The sequence below is a fragment of the Carettochelys insculpta genome, chromosome 4 (genome assembly GCF_033958435.1).
Source record: "Carettochelys insculpta isolate YL-2023 chromosome 4, ASM3395843v1, whole genome shotgun sequence".
Taxonomy (NCBI): domain Eukaryota; kingdom Metazoa; phylum Chordata; order Testudines; family Carettochelyidae; genus Carettochelys; species Carettochelys insculpta.
The window spans coordinates 111,218,619-111,245,965 of record NC_134140.1 but is presented as its reverse complement, the minus strand read 5'-3'; the positions used below and the strand labels follow the sequence as shown (position 1 = coordinate 111,245,965).

Here is a 27,347-nt window from a genome sequence, read left to right as displayed (position 1 = left end):
CCAGCACTGCAGTGTGGGGAGAGCTGGACTTTGTTATTGGGGGGTCACTGACCCACCCCCACACACCTGTGCCTCCCCCCAGCTGCTCTGTTAACCAGAATGTTTGCATATCTAGCACCTTCCCAGTCCTGGGGCTGCTGGATATGAAAGAGTTTACTGTATTCTGAAGAAAGGAAGGATAACGCTTTTTAAACCAATGAGTTCATACTAGGCTTTGAAGAGTCAAATGGTTTAATCCTGTTTTGGAGTACCTTCCACCCCCTTCTTTTACACTAGAGTCAATCAGAATCCAAGGGATTGGTTGATTTGTCGTGCGAGGCTTTGGAAAAGCCTGTGAAGAGAGCATGTATTTTTGTCATATAATATGGAAGGAAATGTGTGGCTTTCAAGGATCATGAGTCTCCCTCCTGAGGCACAGACACACCTGCACAGAGGTTGGCATGCTGAGCTCAGATACAGGGGACACACTCCAAGTAGCAAGGCTCTTTTGTCAACCTACAAAACTCAGAGCAAAAGGGGCTTTTGAAAACTTTTAACAAGAGTTAAACTTTACCCTCTTCAATAAAGCAGAAATCAACCACCTATGTTAAAATATTGTTGTGCTTTGAGGACCATAGAGAGGACAATGGCTCAGTCACACAGACTAATATCTTGTTTTGATAGGAAAAAAATCTGATCGTATGGTGTTAATTGCTGTATTTTGCTAGGATACTTGTGATTTAGCAGCTTACACGCTCATTTTTCACATGCAAGCTAATGTATGGAAAGAGAACAAGTGGGGAAATTAAAGGGAAGGAATTTTAAGTTAAGGTGAAAGGCTGTTTCTTGAACCCTACTGGGAGGGAATGTAATTCTGCAGCATCCTTTACTTTGCATTTCTATTTAAAATAACTATATGGCTTGAGGGTAACTTAAAAAGTTTTTGCAAGTGTAACAGCTATGTCTATTATGCTTTGGAATAATTTCCCCAGAAAAGTTGCAAGTACCTTATCACCTAGGATGCAAGAACATGTATTGTATGCAGAAGAATCCTGCTTTAGGAGAGGGGCTGACAAGATGACATAACTGATCTTCTCCATCTCTAGTTATTCAAATTGTTTTTTTAAACAGGTCACTTTGTTAGACATTGGTTTTGGGAAGCAGTGCAATTGCAGCATATTTTCACTGTGTGTAGAATAATCAGAGCACACGGAGGAAGGAGTTTTAATAATTAAAAGCACATTTAAAAACAAGTGAGGGTGATGTGGGTAATATATGTCCAGCTGCAAGTTCTGACTGGCATGTACTTGTGATGCTTCCATTGTCCCTATTTTGAAGTCAGCACCTTGAACAGAAAGGACATCCCTGTACTATCAATTCTGCTTATAGCAATTTTACGTGGCCCCACGAGCAATTCTTATTTAAAGAGCATTTCAGAATTCTGTGACTCACTTGAACTCAGTAAGGCAATAATACCCCTGAATTCAGTGCACATTGTATAAATTAGGTGTAACATGATATTGTAAAAAATTAGAGAAGGATAAATAATCCTGATCTGTGCTCTTGGAGGCAAATCTACTGTGATATGAGAAATTTCCAAATGTAATAGTCCTCTCTGCAGAATGGTAATATCAACCACTTGTAAGGTTCAGGCTTCCTTAGTAGTCCAAGCAAGTATGAATTAATAATGAAGAGCCCTTCTTATTCCCTTTCTATGCAAACTAGAGGTAATGTCTTTATTGCAAAGATTTGCCTGAGTCAAAACTTTTACCTCACACTGATTTTATACCTTTCGTACGTTATGTTTTATTTGACTCATTTTCCTAACTTTCCCAGTCTGAAATCCTTCTAATATTTGCCAGGTGCTCTGTCTTCAGTCACTTAGGTGTTGGTAGAGAAGGATGAAAACAACAAAGAATGAATTATGTAGCGAGTGCAACAACAGCTTTCTCCACATTTACTGGTATTCAGTGGTTCTGGCCAGCGTTTTTCTTGTTTTAAAAAAAGTGCCAGGATTCAGCTGGCTCCCCGCTTTCCCCCCTCCACCAGCCAATCCCTTAGCTGGGGCTGCTGATGTGCCAGTACTCAGTACAGGCAAAAGTACTGGTAGGGCTGGTCCTAACTAATTGGCAGCCCTGGGCAAATGGGGGCCACCAGACAGGGGCATAGGGAGGTGGCGGGTGCACCCTCTGAGCTGCTGTGTTCTCTCGCAGGGGTGTGTGCGTGTGCCCTCGTGGCTGCTGCGCCCTCCCGGATGCTGCATGCTCCCTCCTGGCCCTGCTGCACCCCGGCCGCCCACAGCACATCCAAGCTGCTCAGCTGTGGCCTTGCCCCTCCCCTATCCCCACATGGCAAGCACCTGCTGGCTCTGGCCCCACACAGGCCAGTCCATTTCAGTGGCCTCTTGAAATTGGTGGTCCCAGGCGACTGCCCAGCTTGCCCGCCCCTGAGACCAGCTCCACGTCCTGGCACAAAAAAAGCATTGGTTCTGCCTACCCAGAATTAAACAATGGGCAGGTGGAATTTGTTCACTACACCTTAGAACTTTTATCCAATGAAAATATTATTTTTACGTAAGAGAAGAACTTCCAAATTGCACAGCTTAAATCCAAGACATACAGATTTTAGGCTTTGCTGTTCAACAGCAAAAAATATAATTTTAAAGGCATGCTCACATACGGTATTGAGAATGGCCACGAAATAAAGCCAATTCCATACAAATATGTAGCATGATTTTAATTTTTTCCCTTAAATAAAAGGGACGTTAGTACTGGAGTAATAATGAACAAGTGTAGGGATTCCAATGGAGAGTAGTTAGTTTTCATTTTGTTTTCTCGCACATGTATTTTGCTAAGGGTGAGATCTTTGAAAAACCAACTTTAAATGACCTTGTCAAACAGCTGACAAGTAAAGGGGCGGGGGTACCTCTCTAACTGGCAAGCTTGGTGGCAATTATCCTTCAAGTCAATCAAGAGAGGCTTGGCATACTACAATCAAATAACAGGATTAGATCTAAGTCTGGGAACTACAGTTTCTGCATGATTTTTCACCTTACTTGGAAGAAAAATCATCAAAGAAACACTCAGGCGAAGTGTATGCAAGCAGTAAATGCTTATATTTTCATTAAAGATCATTATTAATCATGCAAGAGAGTCAGTGGTAAGAAAAATATCTGTTTGAACAACATTTTCTCATTCTCAGTTTATTGTGTGTGCCTTTTTCTTCACCTGGCTGAGTTTCTCCCCTGCACATCTATTGTTAGGAACTTACCCTGTGCTGAAAATGTTCTTAGCAAGTTTGAAAACACACTTGAAATTAATCGTGCTGAATTTTAGAATGCACATCAAATTAAAATATGAACTAAGACATTGGTTCAGTGGTTTCAAGTTAACAAATCAAGCATTTTTGTTGCACCAGTATAAAAACAAGTCCTTTTCCAATAGCAAAAACATTGCGCCTGAATATACAAAGTTGATGATGGTATACAAGCAGAGTGAAATTGAACCAGGCAATCTAATGTTATATCAGTTGAAATTTCACCCTTAATTTATTAAAAATACATTATATATCAGGGCATGAAAGTGACACTTTATAATACTGAAGTCCAATATTATTGAAAACACCATCAGAAAACATTGAGTTTTAGTAAACAGGCAGAGAAAACAATAACCCGGTATGCTGTATATAGATAGCCCAGTAGAGCAGGTGCTTGAATATTGTGTCTGGTCAGTGATTTGAGGTGTATCAAATAAAACTATACACACTTTTTTTCCTCCCCTTTTTTCCTTTCAGGTACATTAAAAGGGCAGCCTTGTGGATGGCCCCGGAGCAGGCCAGATGGAACAGGATAGAACCAACCATGTTGATGGCAATAGATTGAATCCATTTTTAATACCACATCCCTCTCATGTTTGCCATGTTGAGCCTATGATGGTAAAGCTGCAGAATGGAAGTCCGTTAACAGAGAACACCCCTGCTGAAGTAAATGGTGACCATAAGAGCCTACTTTTTAAGAACAGCTATGGAATACCTCATGTGAAGGGAAACCCAAATAACCGAACCAGCCCTGACCTCCTACAGGAAAAGAGAGCGTATTCCAAGTATATGCAAAATGGTGGGATAAAACGCACTTTTAGTGAGCCTTCTCTGTATGGCCTTCATCAGAACAAGAAAGTTAAACAAGATGAAGAGGTAAATGGTGAACAAGTTGAGCCAAGAGAAAACAGTGAAAAAACAAACGTCTCCAATTCATTCACTGAGAAGAAATCTGTGAGTTTTACTGAACGAGAAAATGCAGCTTCTGATTTTACACAATCTTCAAAGGACAACTGTGATGGTGCAGAAATTCCTGACGATCTCCAGATTCAGAATGAGCAAGAGAGGGAAAACATTACTTGCCACAACAAGGACATTGTCTTACTACTTAAGAACAAGGCAGTGCCAATGCCTAATGGTGCTACAGTTTCTGCCTCTTCCATGGAAAACATGCGTGGTGAACTCCTGGAAAAAACACTGTCTCAATATTATCCAGACCATGTTTCCATTGCAATGCAGAAAAACACATCTCACATAAATGCCATTAACAGTCAGGCTACTAGTGAGTTGTCCTATAAGACAACACATTCATCCCATACCTCAGGGCAGATCATTTCCCCACAGACCTCAAACTCTGACCTGCCTCAAGTGCCAGCTGTAGTGGCTACTGAGGTCTACAATATGCAAGACTCCAGTAAACCACCTGTATTACCAGATAGCTATTCACTTCAAAAATCAGAACTACAGCAACAAAAACTAGGCTATGATACATACCAGTTACTCATCAGAAACAGTAGTGTTCACAGAAATACGGGGCAGGTACCCAACCAAGATCTCGCTCTAAGTTCTAGCAGTAATCTGCAAGCTCAAAACAATAGCCTGGAAGGGGTTTCAGAGCAAGCAGAAGAAAATGGTGCTTTGTTTAAACACAACTCAATGTTCAAGAAGAATTCCTTCACTCCTCCTCCTCCAACTCCAGAAATGAACAGCACTTTGTCCACTGGGGTTACAGAAGGGCATCACCCCTATGACAACAGAAATATTGAAACTCTTCCTAGGGAAGTGAAGAATGAAGGGCAACAGGAGCAACTGAAGTCCAGGAGTCCTGACCTTGCCCAGCAAGCACCTAACCCACCACAGAAGCCTGAGGTGTCGCAACAGGATGGCAACGAAAGTGATCTGCCAACTGCCATGATGACCTCCGTTCAGCAATGCACAAAAGAAATAAAGCCAACACCAGAACCTCATATACAAAATCTGCAGGTAGTTGGGAGCAATGGAGAGTTGCAGCAAAACTCTCAGCTGTTCCTGCGACAAAAAGAACAGGAGATTCCTCCTGAGAAAGGAAAAGACCAAGCAAAGCAGCTAACACATTATCCCAAAACAGGTTGGATAGAATTAATCTCCACTCATTTTCATCATAGAGACTCCCCACAGAAGCCCAGCGAGGCTTTGCTGAGGTCAATTCTTCAGTTCCAAGCAAATCCAATGAAACAGATGCATTCAAACCAATATACAGGGAATCCTGATACACTGAAAAGTCCTTCAGGACAGCTCCATAGCCAGAAGATAATACACCAGGAACAAATGCCTCAGCTGTGCAAAAGTGAGGCAGCACAGCGGCAACTCCATCCTGTAGCTGACCAGCAGCTGCAGTTCCAGAAGCACTCCCCCCAGCCACAGCTCACTAAGGTGAATTCTCTAGTGAAGGCCCATGGGCAGCAACACCATGAGCAGCAGCTTCATTTCCAAGCAAGGCAAGAACAAACTGAGCAGCATTTGGGGACCCAGTTAAAACAGCAGCCCTTGAATCCACAGACAACAGAGAATGAACAATTCTTGCAGTCAAACATTTTACAACAGATGCTGAAGAAACAGGCACAACTGCCACACAGTCCACAGTTAACCCTCAACCAGCAACAGCAGCAGCAAGCCCTACAAATGAAAAGCAGCAAAGAACTCTCTCAGACCCTTTCCCATCCCCACAGCAATAGCGAACAGCAACTGGATGGGGCATCTTACACTCAGCTTAAACTAGAAGAATGTTTTCAAGCAGAGAATAGGTATATAAAAATAGCTGAGCTGCCTCCTAGCCCTCAGCTGGGACTAGAGCAGGAGCAAAGTGTAAACAGTAAAAGTTCGCTTTACACTCAGATTCTGAAAACCAATACTCATTTGCAGCGCCCTGGCCATGTGCACTTGATTACGGAGAAGAAAGAAAATCCCTTAAATGCTGAACTCTTGGGAGTAAACAAAATGCAGGACTTACAGTATACACCATATTATCCAAATAGCATGGCCCCTAAGCAAGATGGGCATCTTTGCTTTCAAGAACAAGTACATCAGACTCAACAGGCTTCCGTTACACAGCTACCACTCCAACAACCAGATGGATGTGGGGGTGATTTAAAACAAGGTGTGTCCAGCCAGCAACCTACAGTAATTCAACAAAGGTACTTACCACACAGCCAACATGCTCTCCCACAAAACCAGAGAGGGTGTCCTCCTCTATCTCAACTCCACAAAGAATTTCAAAACCATGCTGCTCTCAAGTGGCATCTCTTACAAAAGCGAGAGCAGCAAACACCCCAGCAACCCAAATCTGAAATTTGTCCTGCTGTGATGCGCAAGCCTATAAAAGTTGAGGCTGGCTCAAAGTCTAATGTCTGCCTGCATCAAGCAACTGGACAGCTGGAAAACAAAACATGGAAAAAAACAATTAAACAAGAGAATCAGCACTTTGCTTGTGAGAACATGCAACAAAAGAGTATCATTGAAACAATGGAACAGCAGCTGAAACAGATTCAGGTCAAATCACTGTTTGATCACAAAGCTCTTACTATCAAATCACCTAAGCATGTGAAGGTTGAAACAGCAGGTCCTATCACTATCCTATCAAGAAATGCTACTGCTGCAGAATTTGACAGCCATACCTCAGCCATAGATCAACAAGCAATTTCTTCTACTGAAAAAACCCCCACTAAAAGAACAGCTGGATCTGTTCTCAATAATTTTTTAGAGTCGCCTTCTAAGTTATTGGATACTCCTGTAAAAAATTTATTGGACACTCCCGTCAAAACCCAGTATGATTTCCCATCATGCAGTTGTGTTGGTAAGTGACAAGAAATACACTAAAAACACATTGTTAATCCACAATTAGGAAGATAGCTTTCAAAGTTCTTGGGGTTTTATTTGATTTAGTTTTATTTTAGGTTGATTTGTGGGAATGCCAGCCGTTAGCAAGGGAACAGTTCAGTTTCTTTCCAGCAACATTAGTTTTTACACTTAAAATAGAGCACTACCCTACGTTTGTTACAAAGCAATTATCTGTCTGGTTTTGTGCGCTAGCACACAAATGTATGGCACACAGAGCTAGAGATAATAGAAAGTAGATTCTTCAGTCTGTCTTTTGTATTGGGTCTCCTTCAGAAGCAGGCATATATAATGCAAACATCTGATAAAAAGAGCAGATTCATAATTTAATTTTATGCAATTTTCACCCAAGGCAAAGTGAAGTGGAAGGGACTTGTAGATGGCCTATGCTCCACACAGTACAAGGGTTAAGCAGTAATAGTAGCGTTTAAATCATGGTAGGAGATACTGCTTGTGTGAAAGATGTCTTGGGGCCAACACTTGAGATCGGGTCTCCTTCAGAAGCAGGCATATATAATGCAAACATCTGATAAAAAGAGCAGATTCATAATTTAATTTTATGCAATTTTCACCCAAGGCAAAGTGAAGTGGAAGGGACTTGTAGATGACCTATGCTCCACACAGTACAAGGGTTAAGCAGTAATAGTAGCGTTTAAATCATGGTAGGAGATACTGCTTGTGTGAAAGATGTCTTGGGGCCAACACTTGAGATCCTTGTTCCATTTTTACTCAGATACTGTCAAATTCCTGAGACTTTGACTGAGTAAGGGTTCACTAAAAACAGGGAGTTGGATTTTGCATGATCTTAAGTGCCTTTTTCCTTTCTTCCCTTTCACTCTCCAGATAATGACCAGTGTCTGGCCAAGCATAACATTACCATATTTGAACTTTAAAAAAAGAGGACACCCCTGAGAGGGAGTGTATCTGTACCCATATCTACCAGCATACATTGTATTAATGTACTATGTATACTGTCACACATGAATACAATAAAACAAAACAAAAATGAAGTCCTTAAAGTGCTACACAACTGCTGTTTTGTTTTGTTAGAATACAGACTAACACGGCTATCTCTCAGTTATTATTCAGCTTTAATACAGTGTGAGTGGGTGGAAACTGATACAGATGCACTCCCTCTCAGTGGCGTCCTCTCTCTCTCTCTCTCTCTCTCTCTGTTTTTTTTTTTTTTTTGAAAGGTCAAATATGATGCCCCTAGTGCTCAGCAGAATTTCAGTCGCTGTGCTTTGGGAAGCACAGGGAATGTTCCATTGCTGCTTCCCCCCAAGAGTCAGCGAAGGGCAAGACCGGCACTGCAGGGAGAACAGAAGTGCAATAGCTGGCATTCTGCTCCTTTCCAATCAGGCATGCTCTGTTGTTTTGGGAAAGTGAGTCTCCATGCTGCCTCTTAGTATGGACACATTCTGTAGTCTTCATTTTCTGGGGAACTGAGTCTCAGCTGTGTTGGACTGGGACAAAATGTACAGTTCTTTATTGTGACTCTCTCTCTAATTTACACACACACAAACTCTCTGTCCCTCCCTTCTCCCACCCTCCCCTGGGTATAAAGTTGAAAACCAAGTTCTCTGTAAATGTAAAATTAACCTTTTCCCTAAAAACATTTTGACTGCATCGCAGGAGAACTGACATGGGGGCGAAGAGGAAAATGATTGTCTAACCATGCTGCAGGGAGGAATATACAAAACTGGAAGCTGGTTTCTTGTTTCTCCTTGCCACACTATGCAAAACCTTGTCAAAATGGAACGAGGAAGTAAAAGCTCTTCATAAGTAGTCTTAATGTGCACTTCCTTTTCACATCATGGATATTTTAAGGCAATTTCACCAATGTATTGGGCACAAAGAGGGTTTTCTAGAACATCTAGCGTTCTTCTCAGCTTTGCATTGGTTTTCTGCCCACCCCGTCACCCCAAACTTGCTAGTTCAGCTAATATAGCAATTGTGAGTTCAACAAGAAGAGTCCACACAAGTGGTGTTTAACCAGCTACTTAATAATGCCCCAAAAACGTTTGCCAACGTGACTACAAAAGCCTTCTTTTAAAAATATGGGGTAGTCACTGTTCAGTAATTACCAGGAAACACTTTTTTTACTTTTTCTATAACTGCAAATATAAAACAAGCATATGTGCTTGCAGAAGGGACAGTGGTGTACAATACCTACTTGCACACAATGTCACCTATTAGATAGGTGTAAATTCACATTTTGCAGATACAAATGGACATAATTTGTGTCAGAGGGGTAGCTGTGTTAGTCTGTATCTTCACAAAATCAAGCAGTCCTGTAGCATCTCAAAAACTAACAATTTTATTTATTAGGCAGTGAGCTTTCATGGGTCTTACCCATTACCTAATTACCATTACCTTACTCATTACCTAATAAATAAAGCTGTTAGTTTTTAAGGTGCTACAGGACTGCTTGCTTTGTTTTATGGATGTAATTTGTGGGCCTACCTTAGACATGTATGTGTGAATGTTTGCTACCCAAAAATTCATAACAGGATCCTGCCTAGCTACCAGTGAGTAAGCTTCACAATACAATTTCTTCTGTTAAATAATTATGCTTTAATGCAATAACCTGTGTTTTGTTTTAAACAGAGCAAATTATTGAAAAAGACGAAGGTCCTTTCTATACCCATCTAGGAGCCGGTCCTAATGTGGCAGCTATTAGAGAAATCATGGAAGAAAGGTAATTAGCGCAAAGGCACAGGCCAGATTAACATTGATCCTTTTGTGTATGTCAGAATTTTTACAGCCTTTGCACATAGAGAAGTAAACAATTGCAAATGGAGTAATTATTTATAGGCTTAGCTACTCTGCTGCTGCCAGCATTACTTACTATGCTATTCACCAGAGAGTGACAATATTTGACAGGGGTAATAGTCTGCTGGCTGGCACAGGCTGCCCACTTTGAGACAGATGCCAGCAAAACCAAGCAGGGACAAGCATTCATGAGCCTGCCAAGCAAGTGTGTTGGCAATGGCCGCCAAAACAGGCATAGACCTGGTATTCCCAGCGGGAGTGCACATACCAAGGTAGGAAAAAAGATGGAGGGATGAGAGCACCAAAAAAGCAAACTTCAAGTTAAACATTTAATATAAAAGGACATCTCAGGTGGTTAAATCCTCCTTGCTTCACTCCTGCAGGGTCTTCAGTTATACTAATGGGAGCCAGGTGAGATTCCGGCCTAAAACTCAATATGCAATTCTTTAACAGAACATTGTATCAAGAGAGGATTATTTAGGTTAATAGAATAAAATAGGGTTACCATATAAAAAAGACCATATCCCCATGAGGGAGTGTATCTATATCAGTATTCACAAACTCATATTGTATTAAATATGTTAATGGTACATTAATACAACATCAGTTGGTAAATACTGATATAGATACACTCCCTCATGGGGGATTCCCCTTTTCGGAAAGGTCAAATGTGGTAACCCAAAATTATGTATCACAAGGTGATACGTTACTTACTCTCCAAAATACCAGCAAAATAAATGCTTTGGATATGCATATGATAGTTATACAAAAATAAGAACGATTTATATGTTAAGCACTACTAACATTACTAGGGTATTAAAGTGGTGAACCCCGAATGCAATGGTAAGGTTCTCCTGCCACTAAAACTCTACCCTACTTCCTAGCAAAAAACATTATATGGCATGCATAGACACTAAGTGCCAAATCCTGAGGTCTGCACTCTGGTGTCTCTCTGTTTTTATTTAGACCTTACCCAGGCTACCTGGAGTTTGCTTGAGTAAGGGTGCAGGACTTGGACCTAGTCTATTAAGACCAGGTTGAAGCTCGCAGGTGCACAGAGAAGTGGTATAGTGTAAGGAGCTTCTTTGCCCTGCAATGCCTTTGCAGGGCTGGCCCCAGCTGGAGACTTCATTCTCATTCACGTGCCTCTTCCAGCTAGCATGATAATCAGCATTAGCAACTCTAGCTAGGATGCATGATGCTGGCTGACCAGATGCCAGCTCATCCCACAGTCCCATGCCTCACTTGAATACTGAGAAATACAAAGATGAAATCAGTCTGTTTCATCAGTGTGTTAATATCGTTAAAATAGGCACTGGAATTATAAAAATGTGCTTATTGTATAGGCTGCATTGAATGCTTGTAAGTTACTGCCTGCCTCCTTTTTTCCTTCTGAGTCCCATGTTGTAAGTTGCTGATTGTTGTATAAGCCCCAGTGACTGCACATCACCACAGGAAGACGACATTAATTAGTGTAAAGCACTGATCACCAACAAAAGAGGCTACCTCCTGGCCAAAATGGAAGGCCTCTCAACGCAGGACAAACTATTATAGAACATTAAAAAGGACAAAAAGCTTTGACTGTTCTCTCCTCTGCCCCCAACAAGGATGAGACATCCAAGTGAATGATTCCCATCATTTGCAGCTGAAAGGGCAAGTGGGGAAGAAAACAAAAACTCCTAACAAGAAGGAACTGTGCCTTTATGCTGCTTGGACTCTGGTGGAAAAGGATGACTGGGCATAAGAAGAAGATAACCAGTGCTTAGTCTGGGTTGGCCTTAAAGGACATCTAGACCTTAATTATTATTCTATTACTTTTTGCACCTTAAGATTGGAACTAAATTGTGCGTTTCTATGTTTACATGCTATAACCTTGTAAATGACTTTCTCACTTCCTTTTCTATTTAATAAATCTTTAGACAGGAGGATAGGATTGGCTACAAGCATAGTTTGGTGTAAGATCTATATTGCTATTGACCTGAGGTAAGTGCCTGTTCATTTGGGACTAGGAGTCACCTGAATATTGCAGTGACCTCTGGTGTAAGGGACCATTTATCACACAGGCAGGATTAGGGCTGTCCAGAGAGGGGTGGGCTGGGCCCTGGGCAGTTCCCCCCCACCTCTAATGCTCCAGGTGTATGGCCCTGGGAAGCCCCCTCCCTTCTGCCACCAGCCCCACTTCACCCCCTCTCTGACGAGCTGGGCCAGGGATTACCTGGGGCAGGGGATGGGTGGCTGACAGCAGCAGGAGCCACAAGGGATTGCCTCCCCACCCAATCTCCCCCCGCCCCGCACTCACCACATGGCACTCAGCTGCGCCTTTCCAGCCCACTGAACTCCACTTTTCCATGGGTGGCTGGAGGCCAGGGCAGACAATCCCCTACGGCTGCTGCTGCCACTGCCTACCCATGCCACACGTGCCCTACCCCAGGCGATCCTCCCACTGCCGTTCATAGGATGGGGTGGGGCAGCTGCCACAGGGCCCCCCAAAAGCATGGGGTCTGGGGCAACACCCCACCTCATCCTATGGACAGGGTGACTCTGGGTGTGCCCAAGGATTCTGTGATTCCATGTTAACACTGTTAAAGTATTTGAGGAGTTTACACTTGTTAACTGGTTGGTGAAATCTAATTATAGAATTCCAAACTAATTTGGGGTTTGTACCCTGCTTCCTAACAGGTCTACCATAAGGTTGGTACTCTCACTCTTAAGTCACTGCAGGGTAACTTGATGCTGGCCTAGCTGTGCCAGAGGTCACATATTGCAGGTTAAATAAATTATAGATTATAATCCCAGCACTACTGAATGTTTGGAGAGTTCTAACGATAAAATATTAGACATATAGTGAGTGAACCACGGCCATGTAATGGTCTTGTGAGAAACGAACCTGAAAAGTTACAATTCAGAGTATGGAAATGAAGGCCCCATTTCAGGTTCTGAGACTTTTGCTCATAAACTTGGACCAGACATCGGGGAAGAAAAGGTGGTAGAATCAGAGGACTCAGAGATGCCACAGAGGATACCACCATAAGGGTGCCTGCAACCCCAGAAAGAATACAAACTACTGATCAAAGAGGCCCAGGCAGCAGAAGCAAGAGCCCACTATAATCTGATGGAAGCTCAAGCATTGAAGCTCAAAATACTGGAGCAGCAAAAAGAGGTTCTCCATCAAGTGAATACACCCCACTGCCACTACCATGCCAGCAAAGGGGAGAAGGTCTGCCCAGCTTATAGAGAAATGGACTGTGTACCTTTGTGTGACTATGTGGGATACGCTATATCCAAGCAGACAAACAGATGTCTCCCCTCTTAACAAGATAAACTGGGAAAGCCAGATTAAGTTTTTGATGACATGGAGCAGAACAACGCTGTGGTATATATGAAATTTAAAGAAAATGTATTGAAAAGATTAAGCTTGCCCCTGAGACTTGCCAGTTGAAGTATATAAACTTCAGAATGTGTGACAGGGTCACTCGTTGAATGTGTACATAAAAGGTGTGAATGAGAAAATGGATAATGGGGGTTATAGCCTTTGGAAGATGCCAAGAACATGGACACTGGTGATGATTTGTGCTAAAGGTGAATATGGAAAACTGGTCTATCTCAGAAGCAATTGGTATGGATAGTTAGAAATGAGAGAGAGGCAGCCATCTGTGACAAATAGCCAGCCACAGCTTTCATGGCTGAAGACATTGCTGATAAATACATGGAATTAAAGGCCTATGGGAAGTGAAATTCTCGGAAGGAGAAATCCTCCTATCACCTAAGTTAAGAGGAAAGCAGAGAGTGGAGTAGACCTAACCACAACTCCTTTTTTTTTTTTTTTTTTTTTTTTTTTATAAAAAAGGAACCCAGGATTTAAAATCCCCTTATAAAAATCCCCATATAAAATCAAATTGCCCAAAACTTAAGGTAGCTTCACAATCCACATCCCTGCATGCCACAACCATTGCTTCAGAGGCATCAGAAGAAAATCATAGTGAACTGCATTAGGACTGAACATAGGTAGTGAATAATTTATTTAAAATGTTAAAGATAAATGGCACTGATTGTAAGGGCTTTAGAATACAGATCTCCAAGTCACTCTGGTCACGGAAAGTTTCGTGAGAGAGGAAGACAGAGGTCGTTATAACAGGTTGGCTGAATACTCTGTGCCTTTGGCCCAGGTATACTTCAAGTTTGATAATCTTACAGGAGACATTACTGTGGCATTAGGAATCTACTTCTCATTGATGTGCTAATAAGTAATGATATTTTAACTATACCTAAGCAGGTTAATGTAATAATTTCAAGACATAAGTGTAGCACTCTGCTTCACCTGGCTTGTCTGTGGACAGCTGGGAGGCTGAGAGAGCAGGAGGGATCTGCCCAGAATCAATTATAAGCTTAGAGTAACAGGCTGTCTCTAGAAAAAGGGTTTGCAGCTTCCATGGCTCTGCCAGAGTCTTCTCTTAACTGAAGAGATGTCCAGAAGAAATGTGTTGAGGCTCTGCAGGCCAACCATTTCCTGCACAATGAGAGGAATGCAGCTCCCTGACTGGGGAAGGAAAGGATAGACTTTTTCTAGGTTTGTTGAGACTCCCATAAGGAAGAAGATGCACCATGGTGAGGTGTTTGATAAGTATAGGACATTATGGGATAGCTCATGAACATCGCTTTACTGGACACTTAGGAATGAAGGCAACTTGTGATAGGCTCCAACAAAATTTCTTTTGGCTTCACATGTGTGAGACTAATAGACTACTGTGTGAGACTACCATGAGAGTTTTGTCATATGCGAGAAGTGCAAGAGGTTAAAGGGAGTCTGCAGAATACTTTGGCATTCATTGCCATCATTAAGACAGTGTATGCACGCCAAAGTGGTTGTAGATGTTGTGGGACCGCTGCCCAGACCTTCCAGGAATGGAAGGAAATATATACTGGCTGTGGCAGATTCTGCCACCAGGTACCCTCAAGTGAGAGCTCTAGCTAATGTAGAAGCTGAAGTGGTAGCTACTGCCCTAATAACCAGTTATATCAGGTTAGGTTTTCCCAGGGAAATCTTGTCCAACTATGCTGCAAATTTCAGGTCTGTAGTGTTCAGAAATTTACAGGAATTGGGTGGAGTGAGGCATTATAAAGAACATCACAGTCATCCAGAAACTAATATGCTGGCAGAAAGATTCAGTCAGGTACTGAAGTCTATGAGGAGAATGTAGGTTGCCCAATGGAAGAATGACTGAGATGTCTGCTCCCTTGTTTGTTGTTTTCCTACAGAAGCATACCCCAGGAGTTGACAGGGGTTCCTCTTTTTTATCTCCTTCACGAGAGACTGTTCAGGGAACCTCTAGATTTGGGAGGATAGCACAGAGGAGTTAGAAAGCCTGTAGGGGAGCAGGCCTCTCATCCAAAAGACAAATTAGAAGCTGTGAAAGGAGTGGGGTGTCTCAGAAAGCTTGAGATGATAGGCAGACTAGAGCCAGTGCTTTGATATAGGTGACTTGTATTGATCCCAGTGAGGAGATGTGAGATTATTGGGAGGGACTGTTCGAGATAAGAGAGGGGGGATGAGGTCATGTGTGATATAATGAAACCACAGAGAAAGGGAGCTGTGCAAACAGTACATGTCAATAGATTAGAGGCTTACCATGAAAGAGAGATGACTATAAATAGGATTTGTTATTCTGCTGAGGGAACACTTACTTCCCCTTCAATGGATATGGTCAAGGAGAGCAAGGAAGGGACTACTCCAGAGAGCACTGAGATTTGAGAGGGTTAGAAGCCCCCTGTAAAGCAGGAGACACCAGCTCTCTTGAAATACCACAGGCAGGGAATGTCATTTTCCAAACTGCCGCGTTTAATTTTGAAAGCAATGCATTCTACTGACACTACAGTGCCTTGTCAATGCTGAAGTGCAAAGACACATTCAGCAGAAACTGGAGAGCATGGTAGACATGGGAGCAATTGCTAAATCAAAAAGCCCCTGGGTGTCTCCTGGTATGATGTTACCTGAAAGGAATAAACCACAAGATCCTGCTTCAGTTTTAGAAGTGTGCCCACCATTACCCAACCTGACCTTACCCCAAACCCTGGAAGGAGGATCAGTAGAGACATCCAAGATGTATGCAACAGGGGCAATGTGTGAGGGAGGAGATGAGGGGGTACATGACCCCTCCCTAAATATCATGGCAGGAGGGGCAGGGGGCCAGCAGCTGCCAGGCCCAGAGCCTCTGCAGCAGGGGACAGTACGCACTGGCAGTGGCAGGGAGAAATGGGGTAATGCTGCTACGCTCCCTGACCCCATCACTAGGGGGCAGGATGGGACTCACTGGTGGGAAGCAGAGCAACACCGCCAGCAGCTCCTGTGCACTTCCTCAGCCCCCACCACTGCTGGTGACTGCAGGGGGGCTGACCCCTCCTGCTGACACCAGGCCCCACCAGTCCCCTGAGCGGTGTCATGGTGGGGGGGGAAGTCGGGCACGACAAGGGAGGAAGAGAATAAAAGCCCACTCATGCCCCACCGCCTCCCCACCCTTGCTCTACTACCACTCACCTCTTCCTGTGGGAAGCACCAAGCCAGTTCTGAGGAGCAAGGGGGCAGTCGTCCCCAAGCCTCTCCCCCCGAAGCAGTACGGCTCAAGAGCAGTGCAAGCTAGGAAGCTCAGGTTACACTCTAAGGCAGGAAGAGACTCCCTCCATGCTCACTGGAAGTGGCGCAGTGCTGATGATGAGTGCAGGGGCAGGTGTGGATGTTGGAGGGCACTTGTGACCCCCCTATGCACCCTCTTGCATCACCCCTGTATAGAAATCACAACCAGCTGAGGGCTTCTGCCTGTGTCCAAACAGTCTGCCCTGTGATTAATACACTTTTGAGTTATTGCAGAACAGGCTTGTAGAGTGGGAAGACCACATCCCACACGCCTTTCAAACGTGGTGCAGAAGTTGCTTCTGGATGAAATATGTTTGTAACTCCCCAGCATTCCCAGCTCACGGTGTCAGTTCCAAAATTTATGCCTTAACATTCACATTGAATCCGTTAAACAGAAAACCCTGCATAGGTTGGCAGTGTTAGAGAAGGAACCTTTATTTTGAAAACATTTTGACTTTTGAGTGCTTAATTTCACAGGTTATTGTATTAACTTTTTTTGCTTTTAGTTTACACTGCTTTTGACATAAGGAGAAAATCTAGAGATATTTTGGTTGATAACCTTCATACCTTCAGCTGGCTTCACGACAAAAGTTCTGAAATGACTTGAACAGCATCAAGCTGGGAGTCTTTTACATTGTAAGATCTGTGTGGTCTAAGATGGCTGAAGAACTACAAAGCTATTTGGCTCTTATTACTAAACCTGCATCCCTAAGTCAACCTTCCATTAGAACACACACAGATAACTTATACAAATATTCTAAAACACAAGTACGCAATTGCTGAGCTTTTTATATATAAATATATAACTTTGACATTCCTGAATAGGCTTGCAACATATTTGGCTTTATTTTTAAGTCTTTAGATCTACAAAACAATCTAGGTCTGGAATTTCTAGTTATACGAGAAGAAATACCTCACTTGAATCCATGGGAATGTGTGTTTGTAGTTTCCCTCTACACGGCTCACATAGAATGATCAGCTCCTATTCAGCAACTCTAGGAAAGAGATCTGAAAAGATATAAAAAGTATATCATATCTTCACTGTGCAACCTACTGTTGTGAAAATAATATATAAATTATTGCTAGAAAATCTAATCATCTAATTGATTGTCTAAAAATATTTTTCCTATTAAAAATTTTGTACATGGTACATTTAAAAATCCTGTAAATTAACATCACCCTTAAAGCAGGAAAAAATTGATATACTAACTGCCTTTAGCGCATGTGTACTCCAACGTGATTGGGATTTTAGCTATGTAATTACCTAAGGGCAATATGAAATTGCAAATCCATAGCACTACAACTAGGAATTCTTTTTTTTTTCTCCCCTTCCTTTACTGATGAAGAATATTAAAAAGACAAACATTTATGTCTAATTTGAACACATAAAGGCAAAACTTAACATTCGAATTGCATAGTTAACTTGGCCACACAGCACATAGGTAATGATTTCTATTATGGTTAAAATATTATATATGTAGTAGACAGAGACTGGGGCCAGATGCTACCCTCATTTATATCCATACAACACCATTCATACCAACGGAGTTGCACAAGTGCACGTAAAAACAGAATTTGGCCTAGCTGTGAAATGTGGCTCAGTTAATGTTGCTGATGGAACCATGATGCTGCATTTAGTGAGTGCTTTTCAAAACTGAACAGCTACGCAAGTGATTGTTTTAGCTTTGATACGCTACTACGTTGTGCAGAAAGGCACCACAATAGCAGCCATAGCCTTAGGCAAATGCCTCTGGGGCACGCTGAAGGGGAAGTGTGTTTAAAAATGACAACAAATATCTCACAGTTCTTTTGTGGATACAGTGATTGTTCTGCACAGCACTGGCCTCAAACTGCCAGCTGGTGTATGGGCGGGGAGGAAGTGCCTTGGAGGGCTGATTATGTCCCATTTAGGGCGCATGCTGCTGCTGGTTCTCACACACTCACAACGTTTGGCTGGTGTAAGTGTAATTACTCCTGATTTACACTAAGCTATGTGAGACTCAAACCAGATCTCCAAATCTGCAAATGGTTACAGACACATTATCAAAGGCATTATTTTAGTACTTCCTGTAGACCTGTTTAGGTTTCGAAGCAGGCATAATCCTTAACCATACTAATTAACTAAATGCAACAGATGACTAGGACTGGATGATGACCTAGAATGAGTATGGCTTAAAATAAATAATTCATGCCTTTTTGCTAACTTATACTGTGTCTAAAGCAGAAATCACTACAGAAAGTGAACCAAGTGTAACTATTGCATCCCAAGTATTCCATGTTACACATGAAAAATGACTACCAATGGCTTTTAAAAAAAGTTTAAAATGCCTGTCAAATATATGTTTCCAAGTGATGGAATACTGCAAATTAACTATACAAAGGAGCTTGCAGTTTTCATGTATTTAGCACAGATGGACAATTTTTACTCTTTTATGGCCCACTAACTTCATTTTACAAAATGACCATTTTCACCATAGCAACATATTATTGTACTGAACTGAGTAAGACTGAAACATTGTGATTCATCCCTTTTTGCTTAGAAGTAAGAGTTTATTTCTTAAGATAAGACTCACCAATATGCTCAAACTTAAGTGTCTGTGCAGACTGTATTCAAGTTCTACTGCTTATTGTGTGTGTTTGTTTCCCTGTTTAAGATTTGGACAGAAAGGTAAAGCAATAAGGATTGAGAGGGTCGTCTATACTGGAAAAGAAGGCAAAAGTTCTCAGGGATGTCCTATTGCTAAATGGGTAAGAGTGATGGCTACATGTCTTGAAGAATAATCTAGTTTACTTTGATAATTCATGTAAGTAAAGAGAAATGACACACGTATTTATTTTAGCTGAAGTGCACTTAAAACAGTTAAATACCAAACTATCTCAGGCTGTCCAGTGTCTGAGCCAGTTTCTACCTTCCTAACTGTGCAGTCCCTTCAGCTGAGTTGCATGTGTGAAAGCAAAATTTGGCTTAGAGTTATGAAAAAGAGGAGATTTTTCTTTTAGCTTAAAGATCCAGAATGTTAGATGCTCTTTCTTTCTGCATAGGAATGATTAGGAGACCCAACAGTACTATTACAATTTTTTGAAAGTGTACACTCAGCCACAGAGGCCATAGCACACTCTTAGTAAACATTGTCTGCTCTAGTGTGATCATTACTGAGTATTTTGAGTTGGGTGATAGGAGGCAAGATGAAGGCAATTGTATGCTTTTTTAACAATAGTCTTTGTATGCCAGTCTGTATCCTCCTGGAGAAATACCCACAGTAATATGGGAACAGAGGGCTAGGATCTGTCCTTCTACTTTCTTTGAACTTCACCTACCACAGCATGCTTGTTGCTATAATGTTTATACATGATAATTACATTAGGTCACAAAGCACAGAGGCCAAACTCACATATGCAATTTATTATATGGGCACAGAAGGAATCAGAAGAGAAAAACCAGGGTAGGCTCCTCTGTGAAGCTCATCTAGTCTCTTCCCTCAATCTCTGCGACTCTTGAAGAAAAAAGGCCTAAATTATTTGCAGTTGCTCTAGAGGGGGTTTATTTGGGTACAGATATCTACCACCATCTCTGCAGAGGGAACTACCATGGGAAACACTTAACTTCTCCTACTCCTAGTACAGCACCTATATATGCCAATGCTACAGTTACATTAGCAAGTTTTGCAAGCAAAACACCAGTTTTGTCAACAAAAGTCATGCAGCATGCACACACAAAATGGGATTTGTTAATAGTATCTCAACAAAACAGAACTTTTGCCATCAGCATTCTGCCTCAAAGCTTTGAGACAGAATGCTGCTGCTGACAGATTCTGTCCACAAAAAAGTTGTGCAAACACCCCCAAAGGGCCTCTCTTGACAGACATGGCATCCACAACAAAGGGCAGCCCTGTCTGCTGTGCTTCCAGGTGCCTGTTTGGTCGACAGAGCAGCTGGACGAGAGCAGCTGGGCAGTCCGGCTGCTCTGTCGTCAAAGCAGAGAGTTCTCCTGATTGGCTTTTGTGTGTGGCTGCACTCCAACAGAAGTTTTGTCAGGAAATCTCTTCCAACAGGGACTTCTGTTGACAGAGCGCTGTAGTGTAACCGTAGCCCAACTGCTCTGTGCTCTTTGGACAAGATCTCTCTCCTAGTCTCTGCCTGTTTCAGAAAATGAAAGGGAATGATCCTTGCCCCTTTCAGTGTGCTATTCAATGGAAGCAAGAATGTGTGTGTCAGAAGTATGGAGGGGGAAGTATTTATTGGCAAATGTAACTGTTTACCATTACCGTTGAGGTTTCGTGGTTTCACTAAGAAATGCCTCTTTTGGGGGGGATGTGTTGCCGTACATACAGGTAGTTCGTAGAAGTAGTGACGAAGAAAAGCTGCTTTGCTTGGTGCGCGAACGAGCTGGCCATACCTGTGAAACCGCAGTGATAGTGATCCTTATCCTTGTATGGGAGGGGATTTCTCTAAGTCTGGCAGACAAGCTGTATTCTGAACTCACTGACACTTTAAGGAAGTACGGCACACTCACAAACCGACGGTGTGCCCTGAATGAAGAGTAAGTGAAACAAATCATATTCGCTTTTCCCTTGTGCACGCAATCAAGCTCCAGCCAAAAAGACTGCTCTCAAACACACACAATTTCCGTTGAAGCCTTGGATCTGATTTTCCTCTCACTGGGTTTACACTGGTTCACTGTGAACCACACTGGAGTTACTCTTGATTTAGTCTGGTGTAAATGAGAGCCTAACAGAGCCCATTACCTTCAGGGGGAATTATTGCCCTTGTCTAATAGAGAGCAGAATTTGATTCTCAAAAGTTTAGATCCAGTCGGACAAATTCTTAATTTTTTTTCATCCTGGAAGGGCATGTGGGAGAGAATTCTGGTTCAGAAACTGCAAGGTCTTTATACACCTCACTTTTAAAATTGGCCAATTCAAGTTATGTCTCCAGGGCTTGAAGAAATTTCTCTCAAGAGCCAGCTACATTTGAGATGTTGAAATGCTACTAGTCCTTGTTTGGAAGCAAATTAAGCTTCATTAAAGTCAATGAAGACCTCTTTCTGCACTCACAATTACAAAATATCTCAATATAAAACAGACATTCATTATATGTCCTTTCCATGCTAGGCTCATGGAAATACACAAAGAGAACCAGCTGTATTGAGTTCTATCTAACTTTAAATTCTGTGGCTATGGTTTTTAAATGAAGGTTCATTTTAAATCTCCTGTCACCCACAAAAAAAGTTAGATCTGAGCACAAATTCTCTCAAAGCTTCATCTACACAGGGAGGTTTCGTGGACAATGAAAATTCAATACACTGTAAAAGCATTTAATGATTTATACAATTTTTGAGCCAACTATTTTACATCTAGGAATAATTTGCTCTTTCTCCCATTGATGGCCATGCATAGGAAGAAACTCCATTCACAAGACTATTACACGGTGCCTTTTTTGTTTAAAAAAAAATAAAATAGAAAAAGGAAAAAAGAAAGAGGTGTCGGTACTCCACCAGCTCCCCACCCTCTCTCCCCACCCCACTTCCTTCAGCCAATCCCCTGGCTGGGGCTGACGAGGTGCCGGTACTCGGTACTGGCAAGTATTAGCACAAAAAAGCACCGCTGTTACTTAAACTCTGTTTTCTCTTTTTGGTAGCATGGGTATGGGTGGCCCTTTTTCAGAAACTTAATCCTATCCTACTTGGCAAACAGAAATGAGTTAATTAGTTTGTCCTAGAAAGACAGGAGACCACTTATTGGACAAAGCTTTATATTACAGGGCCAAAACATGGGCCAAAATGTTCAAGCACAGAACACCGAAAAGAAGAAATCTTTCACTGATGATGGGTGAATAAGGAGAAATGTCACACAAAAGAACTGTAACCCCCATGTACATGAACATGTTCATTGCTGACACACATGGCTTGAACTTTCAAGCATGCAGACTTTGATCTACGTATGACTCCATATGCTGTTAATAGGCACGTAAATGATTCTTTTGTTCCTTAGACGGACATGTGCATGTCAAGGGCTGGACCCTGAGACTTGTGGTGCTTCTTTTTCCTTTGGTTGCTCCTGGAGCATGTACTACAATGGGTGCAAGTTTGCCAGAAGCAAAGTCCCAAGGAAGTTTAAGCTGCTGGGGGATGATCCAAAAGAGGTTGGTGTTAATTTTAAAGTGAAGTTTGCCTCATTGTATAGAATGTTTCTATTGATCTTGTGGCATTGAAGTACAGTGGACATCAGACCAGAATGTTACTTGCACTCCACTCTCATGGGGAAATAAAGTAGTTATTGGTCAAAATGGACTTTCCCCAGCCCCCAGTGAGCTTAATTACTGCCAAAATGATTGAAACCATGAGACATAAAACCCTTTATGCAGGTGTTGTGAAGGAGCACGAAAGGGCACAGCCAGAACACTTGTGGCTTTGCCAGTCCCACAGACGAGCGTTGGACAGACAACAGCAGAATAGACTATGTACTAGGTAAGGGGTGGCCATCCAGTTAGAGACTGAGAGCCGCGTGGATAGAGTGCAGAGAGCCACATATTACATATTTATTTTTATCTATCCATCTATCTATAGGTATAGATAAATAAATACACTATATATGGCTTAATGCCCTCCCCCCAGAACCAGGCGCCCCCCCAGCTCCCCACTCTAACCCAATCCCCACTCCCCTTCCCAAAGCCAGGCACCCCAGCCCGCTACCCCTGCAACTCTAACTCGATGCTGGTGACTCACCAGAGCTGCTGCCACTGCTGCAGCCGCCCCAGAGAAGCCGCTGCTGCCTCGCATTTTTACCCACCAAGCAGTGGGGCACATGTGCAGAGCAGTAGACAGCACTCCCAGCATGCAGCTCTGAGGAGGAGCTGCATTTAATGGCTCAAAGAGCCATGGGTTGGCCACCCCTGTGCTAGGCTGAGGCACATAACTTTTGCAGCTCTGAGCTGAAATAAATTGCATGGAGATAATATGAGAGAGTAGTGAGATACAGTCGGAGTGCATGGAGGGGTTCATTTGATTGGGTGCCACTGCCTCACCAACAGCGTAGGAAAGGTTTCCCAGAGTGGCCTTTAAGCAGCATTAAATGCTGGACCCAGAACTGCGTGCTCATCTTATTAAAACACGTCACAGACCACAGCAGCTGCACCTGTAGCTCAGGAACGAGTTGACTTTGAAGTTCTGTCTCCTGCTCCTGTGACATTTTTGTGCCTTTGTGTTATATCTAGGAGGCATCATCTGGCCTGTGGGTTGCATTGGCACACTTGTATTCTATTAAAAACATTGGCATCACAGGGACAGTTGTAACTTTTGATTCTCTTTCCCCCTTCTAATATAAAATAGCAATGGTAGATGAGACCACAACAAAGAAGGCCCGAGGCGCCCAGCCACCACCACCACTATTGTTGTAGCGACAGTTCCCAGAGACCCAGTCCCTTTAAATCACCACCAGAGCGCCATGCAGCACGCACTGATTGGCTCTAATGGGCAAGAGGAGGGGCTGCACACCAAGCAGCTCTGCAGAGCTGGTATGGTATGCTTGCTGTCCTGCCTCCACCCCTTCTACCCGAAAGCCTGCCCCTTCTAAGGGCACGTCACCTGCCCACCTTGCTCTGAGGCCAAGCTTAGCAGGCAGTTTCCCCATGTCATGCTCTGATTTTGGTTTCCTTTGAACCCAGAACTCAGATTGAAAGTAGCAGGTCAATAAAATTTAACCACATTAATGCCTACCAAAACTGATGGATTTTTCACAACTTTCCAGAGGCTTTCAACATAAAAACACCTAAAAATGATTACCTTTCTCTGTATAAATCTTTTGTTCTTTTTAAACATTTGAAATGAGGCCTATATTTTTATTTGAAGAAGTAGATCTGATATTAGGATTCTGGGCATGAGAAAATAATGGAGCAACTTAAATTTATTACAGCGCTTAACCTTTTTAAAAGCCTTTCATTTTGAAAGAGTGTACCTCTATTAAAAATAGAAAGTAAGTAGTCATTGTATCCCAAATTGCTGTGCACTAAGGCACACCCACAACTCTTGATTGCTTAAAAAGTCATTTTTCAAAGTCTGAAGTGTTCCAATAATTTTAAATTGCTACATGGAGAGATAATTTCAGTGTGTTGAAGTGTTATGATTTCAGTATGTAAAACTCTCAAATTAGGTGAATTAAATTTGATACTATTGAGCATTCTGGGGTTTATTTTTCTTTTTTTTTTTCTTTTCAAGGTTTTGAAAAGGAATATTTTTATTTAAAAAAAAAGCAATATCTAGTAATATGCTTGGGTTTAACCTTTCCATAGGAACGTACATGGTTTTCTTAAAAATCAGATGAGGGTTATATTACATGATGTCTCCTCGTAAGGATCATTAAAGGTCAGGTTTCTGGACATAGGCTGTACTTCTAAAAGGTGTAAAAGGGATGGCTGTAACTGAGATTTATAGGGGCTGTTATCTCAGCAAGAACTGCAAGGAATTTACAATGCAAACTAGCCTTTTATTATACCAGTCAGCACTGCGATCCAATAGCTTCTAAAGATGGCAGTTTGCTTGTATAGTAGTGTGGGTGCTTAGAAAATAATATGGTAAGATTCTTCTATCTGACAACAGGAAGAAAAGCTAGAGTCCAATCTACAAAATCTATCAACTCTAATGGCACCTACCTACAAGAAACTTGCGCCAGATGCTTATAACAACCAGGTAGGTCAGAAAAGAATTTGCAAAATCTCTACAATAATCTGGTCTTTGCTTTACTTTTCCAATGCAATACTCCTTGCTGTAAATACTTGTTTATAGTTCATACCAATATTGCTCTTATATTAGACTAATCCCTCTCAAACAGTAGAAATACTGATTTCAGTGAAACTTCTTTAGAGAGTAGAGAAAGCATTATATGGCCCTGTATGAAAGCTAATGGTTGATGCCGCCTCAACAAAATTCATATTGCAGATCTTCAGATTCAGCATTTTTCACTGGTTAGGCAGACAGTTATTCAGTTTCCCTGATCTGCTCCGATCCAAATCTGTTTTACATGTTTGGTTCCAAGTAGGGTTGCCAACCCTATCAGGTGCTACCTCCCAGAGGCAGGCCCACTGATGTGAGGGGAGGGGGAAAGAGGTAGCTGCTTTGAGGCCCAACCATTTAAAATGTCCCTGGACTCTCAGTTATTGAAGCAGCAGGAGCCAGAGCCCCAGATGCTTTCAATCACTGCCAAAGCCCTGTGTGGTGTGGTTTGGGCAACGTTGAAGCACTGACTGGGGGAGGCTAGCCTAGCCCTGCCCCTTCTAGCTGATGCCCCACTCCTTCCTGTAGCCTGGAGCTGAGATCTCTCCCCCCTACCTATCACCTTGCCCAGGAGCCCAGCAAGTCTGTTGACAGTTCTGCCCAGAGGCTACTGAAGCCAATTCAAGAGATTTTAAGCTGTTCAAAGTCCATCAATGCAGCAGAGCTAAAGATACTGTGTGCCCTGGCTCTGTGCAGCTCTCGGAAGCTGTCACCATGTCCCTGCAGCCCCTAGGTGAGAGGGCCATGTGGGTCCTATGTGCTGCCCCTGCCCCAAGCGCTTACTCTGTGGTTTTCCAGGAATGGGGAGCCTCACCCCCTACCATGGATTCAGATATGCCAGCGGCTTCTGAGAGCAGCTTCCTCCAAGCCCAGGGGGCTGCTCAGTCCCATCCTTTCTGCAAAATCCCTCCCCTCCCCGTCCCCTTCCCAGAGGTGCATCCAGTTCCCTCTCTTCCCCATCCCTCCCAGAGCCTCCTGCACCCTGCAAAACAGCTGATTATGGCTGGCACTGGGGAAGGGGGCTGGCTGTCTGCCAGTGGGTGCTCCAGCCCCAGAGCATCCTCAGAGTTGGCACCTACAGCAGAGGGGATGGCCTGCCTTAGCCCACTGTACCTCTGACTGGGAGCTGCTCTAAGTACATACCACCCACCCTGCCCCAGCCCTAAACGCCCCCTCACACCCCAGCCCTAAGCCTCCCTCAGACTTCACTCCACCTCCTGCACCCCAACCCTCTGCTCCATTCAGCATCCCTCTCAGAGCCTGCACCCCCTCCATCCTCTTCTCCAGGCTCAGATCAGAGCCCCCCACACACACACACTAAACCGCTCATCCCAGAGTCCACACCAACTCTCACCAGGCTGGGGCAGGGAGTGGGTGAGTGCGATAGCAAGTGAATGACAGAGGGAGAGGGGATGGAGTGAGCACTTGTGGGTCCTTGGAGAAGGGACAGGGCAGAAATGTGTCCTGGGAAGGGGGCAGAGAAAGGATTTTGAGTTTGTGTGATTAGATTGTTGGCAACCCTAGTCCCAGGGCAAATCCATTATTGGATTTTCCAATTTAGTTTTGACAGAAATTCTACAAGAACATCGCATGAACGTTCAGCCCCATGGAATCTGAACATGAACTCTAGCTCTCTTCTGACCTTGAACCAGAACCCTAACCTCACTTTAATCCAGATTTAAATTCAAACAGTGCCTCTTGTTTCAGATTACAAAGGTTCACATCTCTCAAGCTGTGCATCAACTTCTACATTTGAATGAAATAAATATTTCAAATTAAAAATAAAATTAATTACTGAACTAGCCAGGATTTTCCTGTTATGGAATTCAGAACTGAAATTTCACATTTTATTGCCAACCCATACATTTATTCCAAATTGAGCCAGTGCTTACCTAACAGGTTCGTGAATCTTCATGAAGCTTTTGGCAAATATGGTCCAAATTTTAACTTTCTAATAAAATAATGAAACCAAGATTTAATTTGTGACTGGTGGTGTCATTGTGAATATTT

At 42.7% G+C, this 27,347-nt stretch overlaps 1 protein-coding gene across 2 annotated transcripts in view; it reads left to right on the top strand.

Annotated features, from left to right (window-relative positions):
* The window catches only part of TET2 (tet methylcytosine dioxygenase 2), a 97,699-nt gene that overhangs the window by 56,446 nt on the left and 13,906 nt on the right, over window positions 1–27,347 (top strand). For both annotated transcript variants that reach the window (XM_074993490.1, XM_074993491.1), the window contains 6 exons: window positions 3,772–7,126; window positions 9,778–9,868; window positions 19,225–19,318; window positions 20,902–21,110; window positions 22,561–22,711; window positions 25,164–25,253. In XM_074993490.1, the coding sequence (XP_074849591.1) occupies window positions 3,817–7,126; window positions 9,778–9,868; window positions 19,225–19,318; window positions 20,902–21,110; window positions 22,561–22,711; window positions 25,164–25,253 (3,945 nt within the window). In that variant the 5' untranslated portion in view covers window positions 3,772–3,816. The remainder of the gene's footprint in view (window positions 1–3,771; window positions 7,127–9,777; window positions 9,869–19,224; window positions 19,319–20,901; window positions 21,111–22,560; window positions 22,712–25,163; window positions 25,254–27,347) is intronic.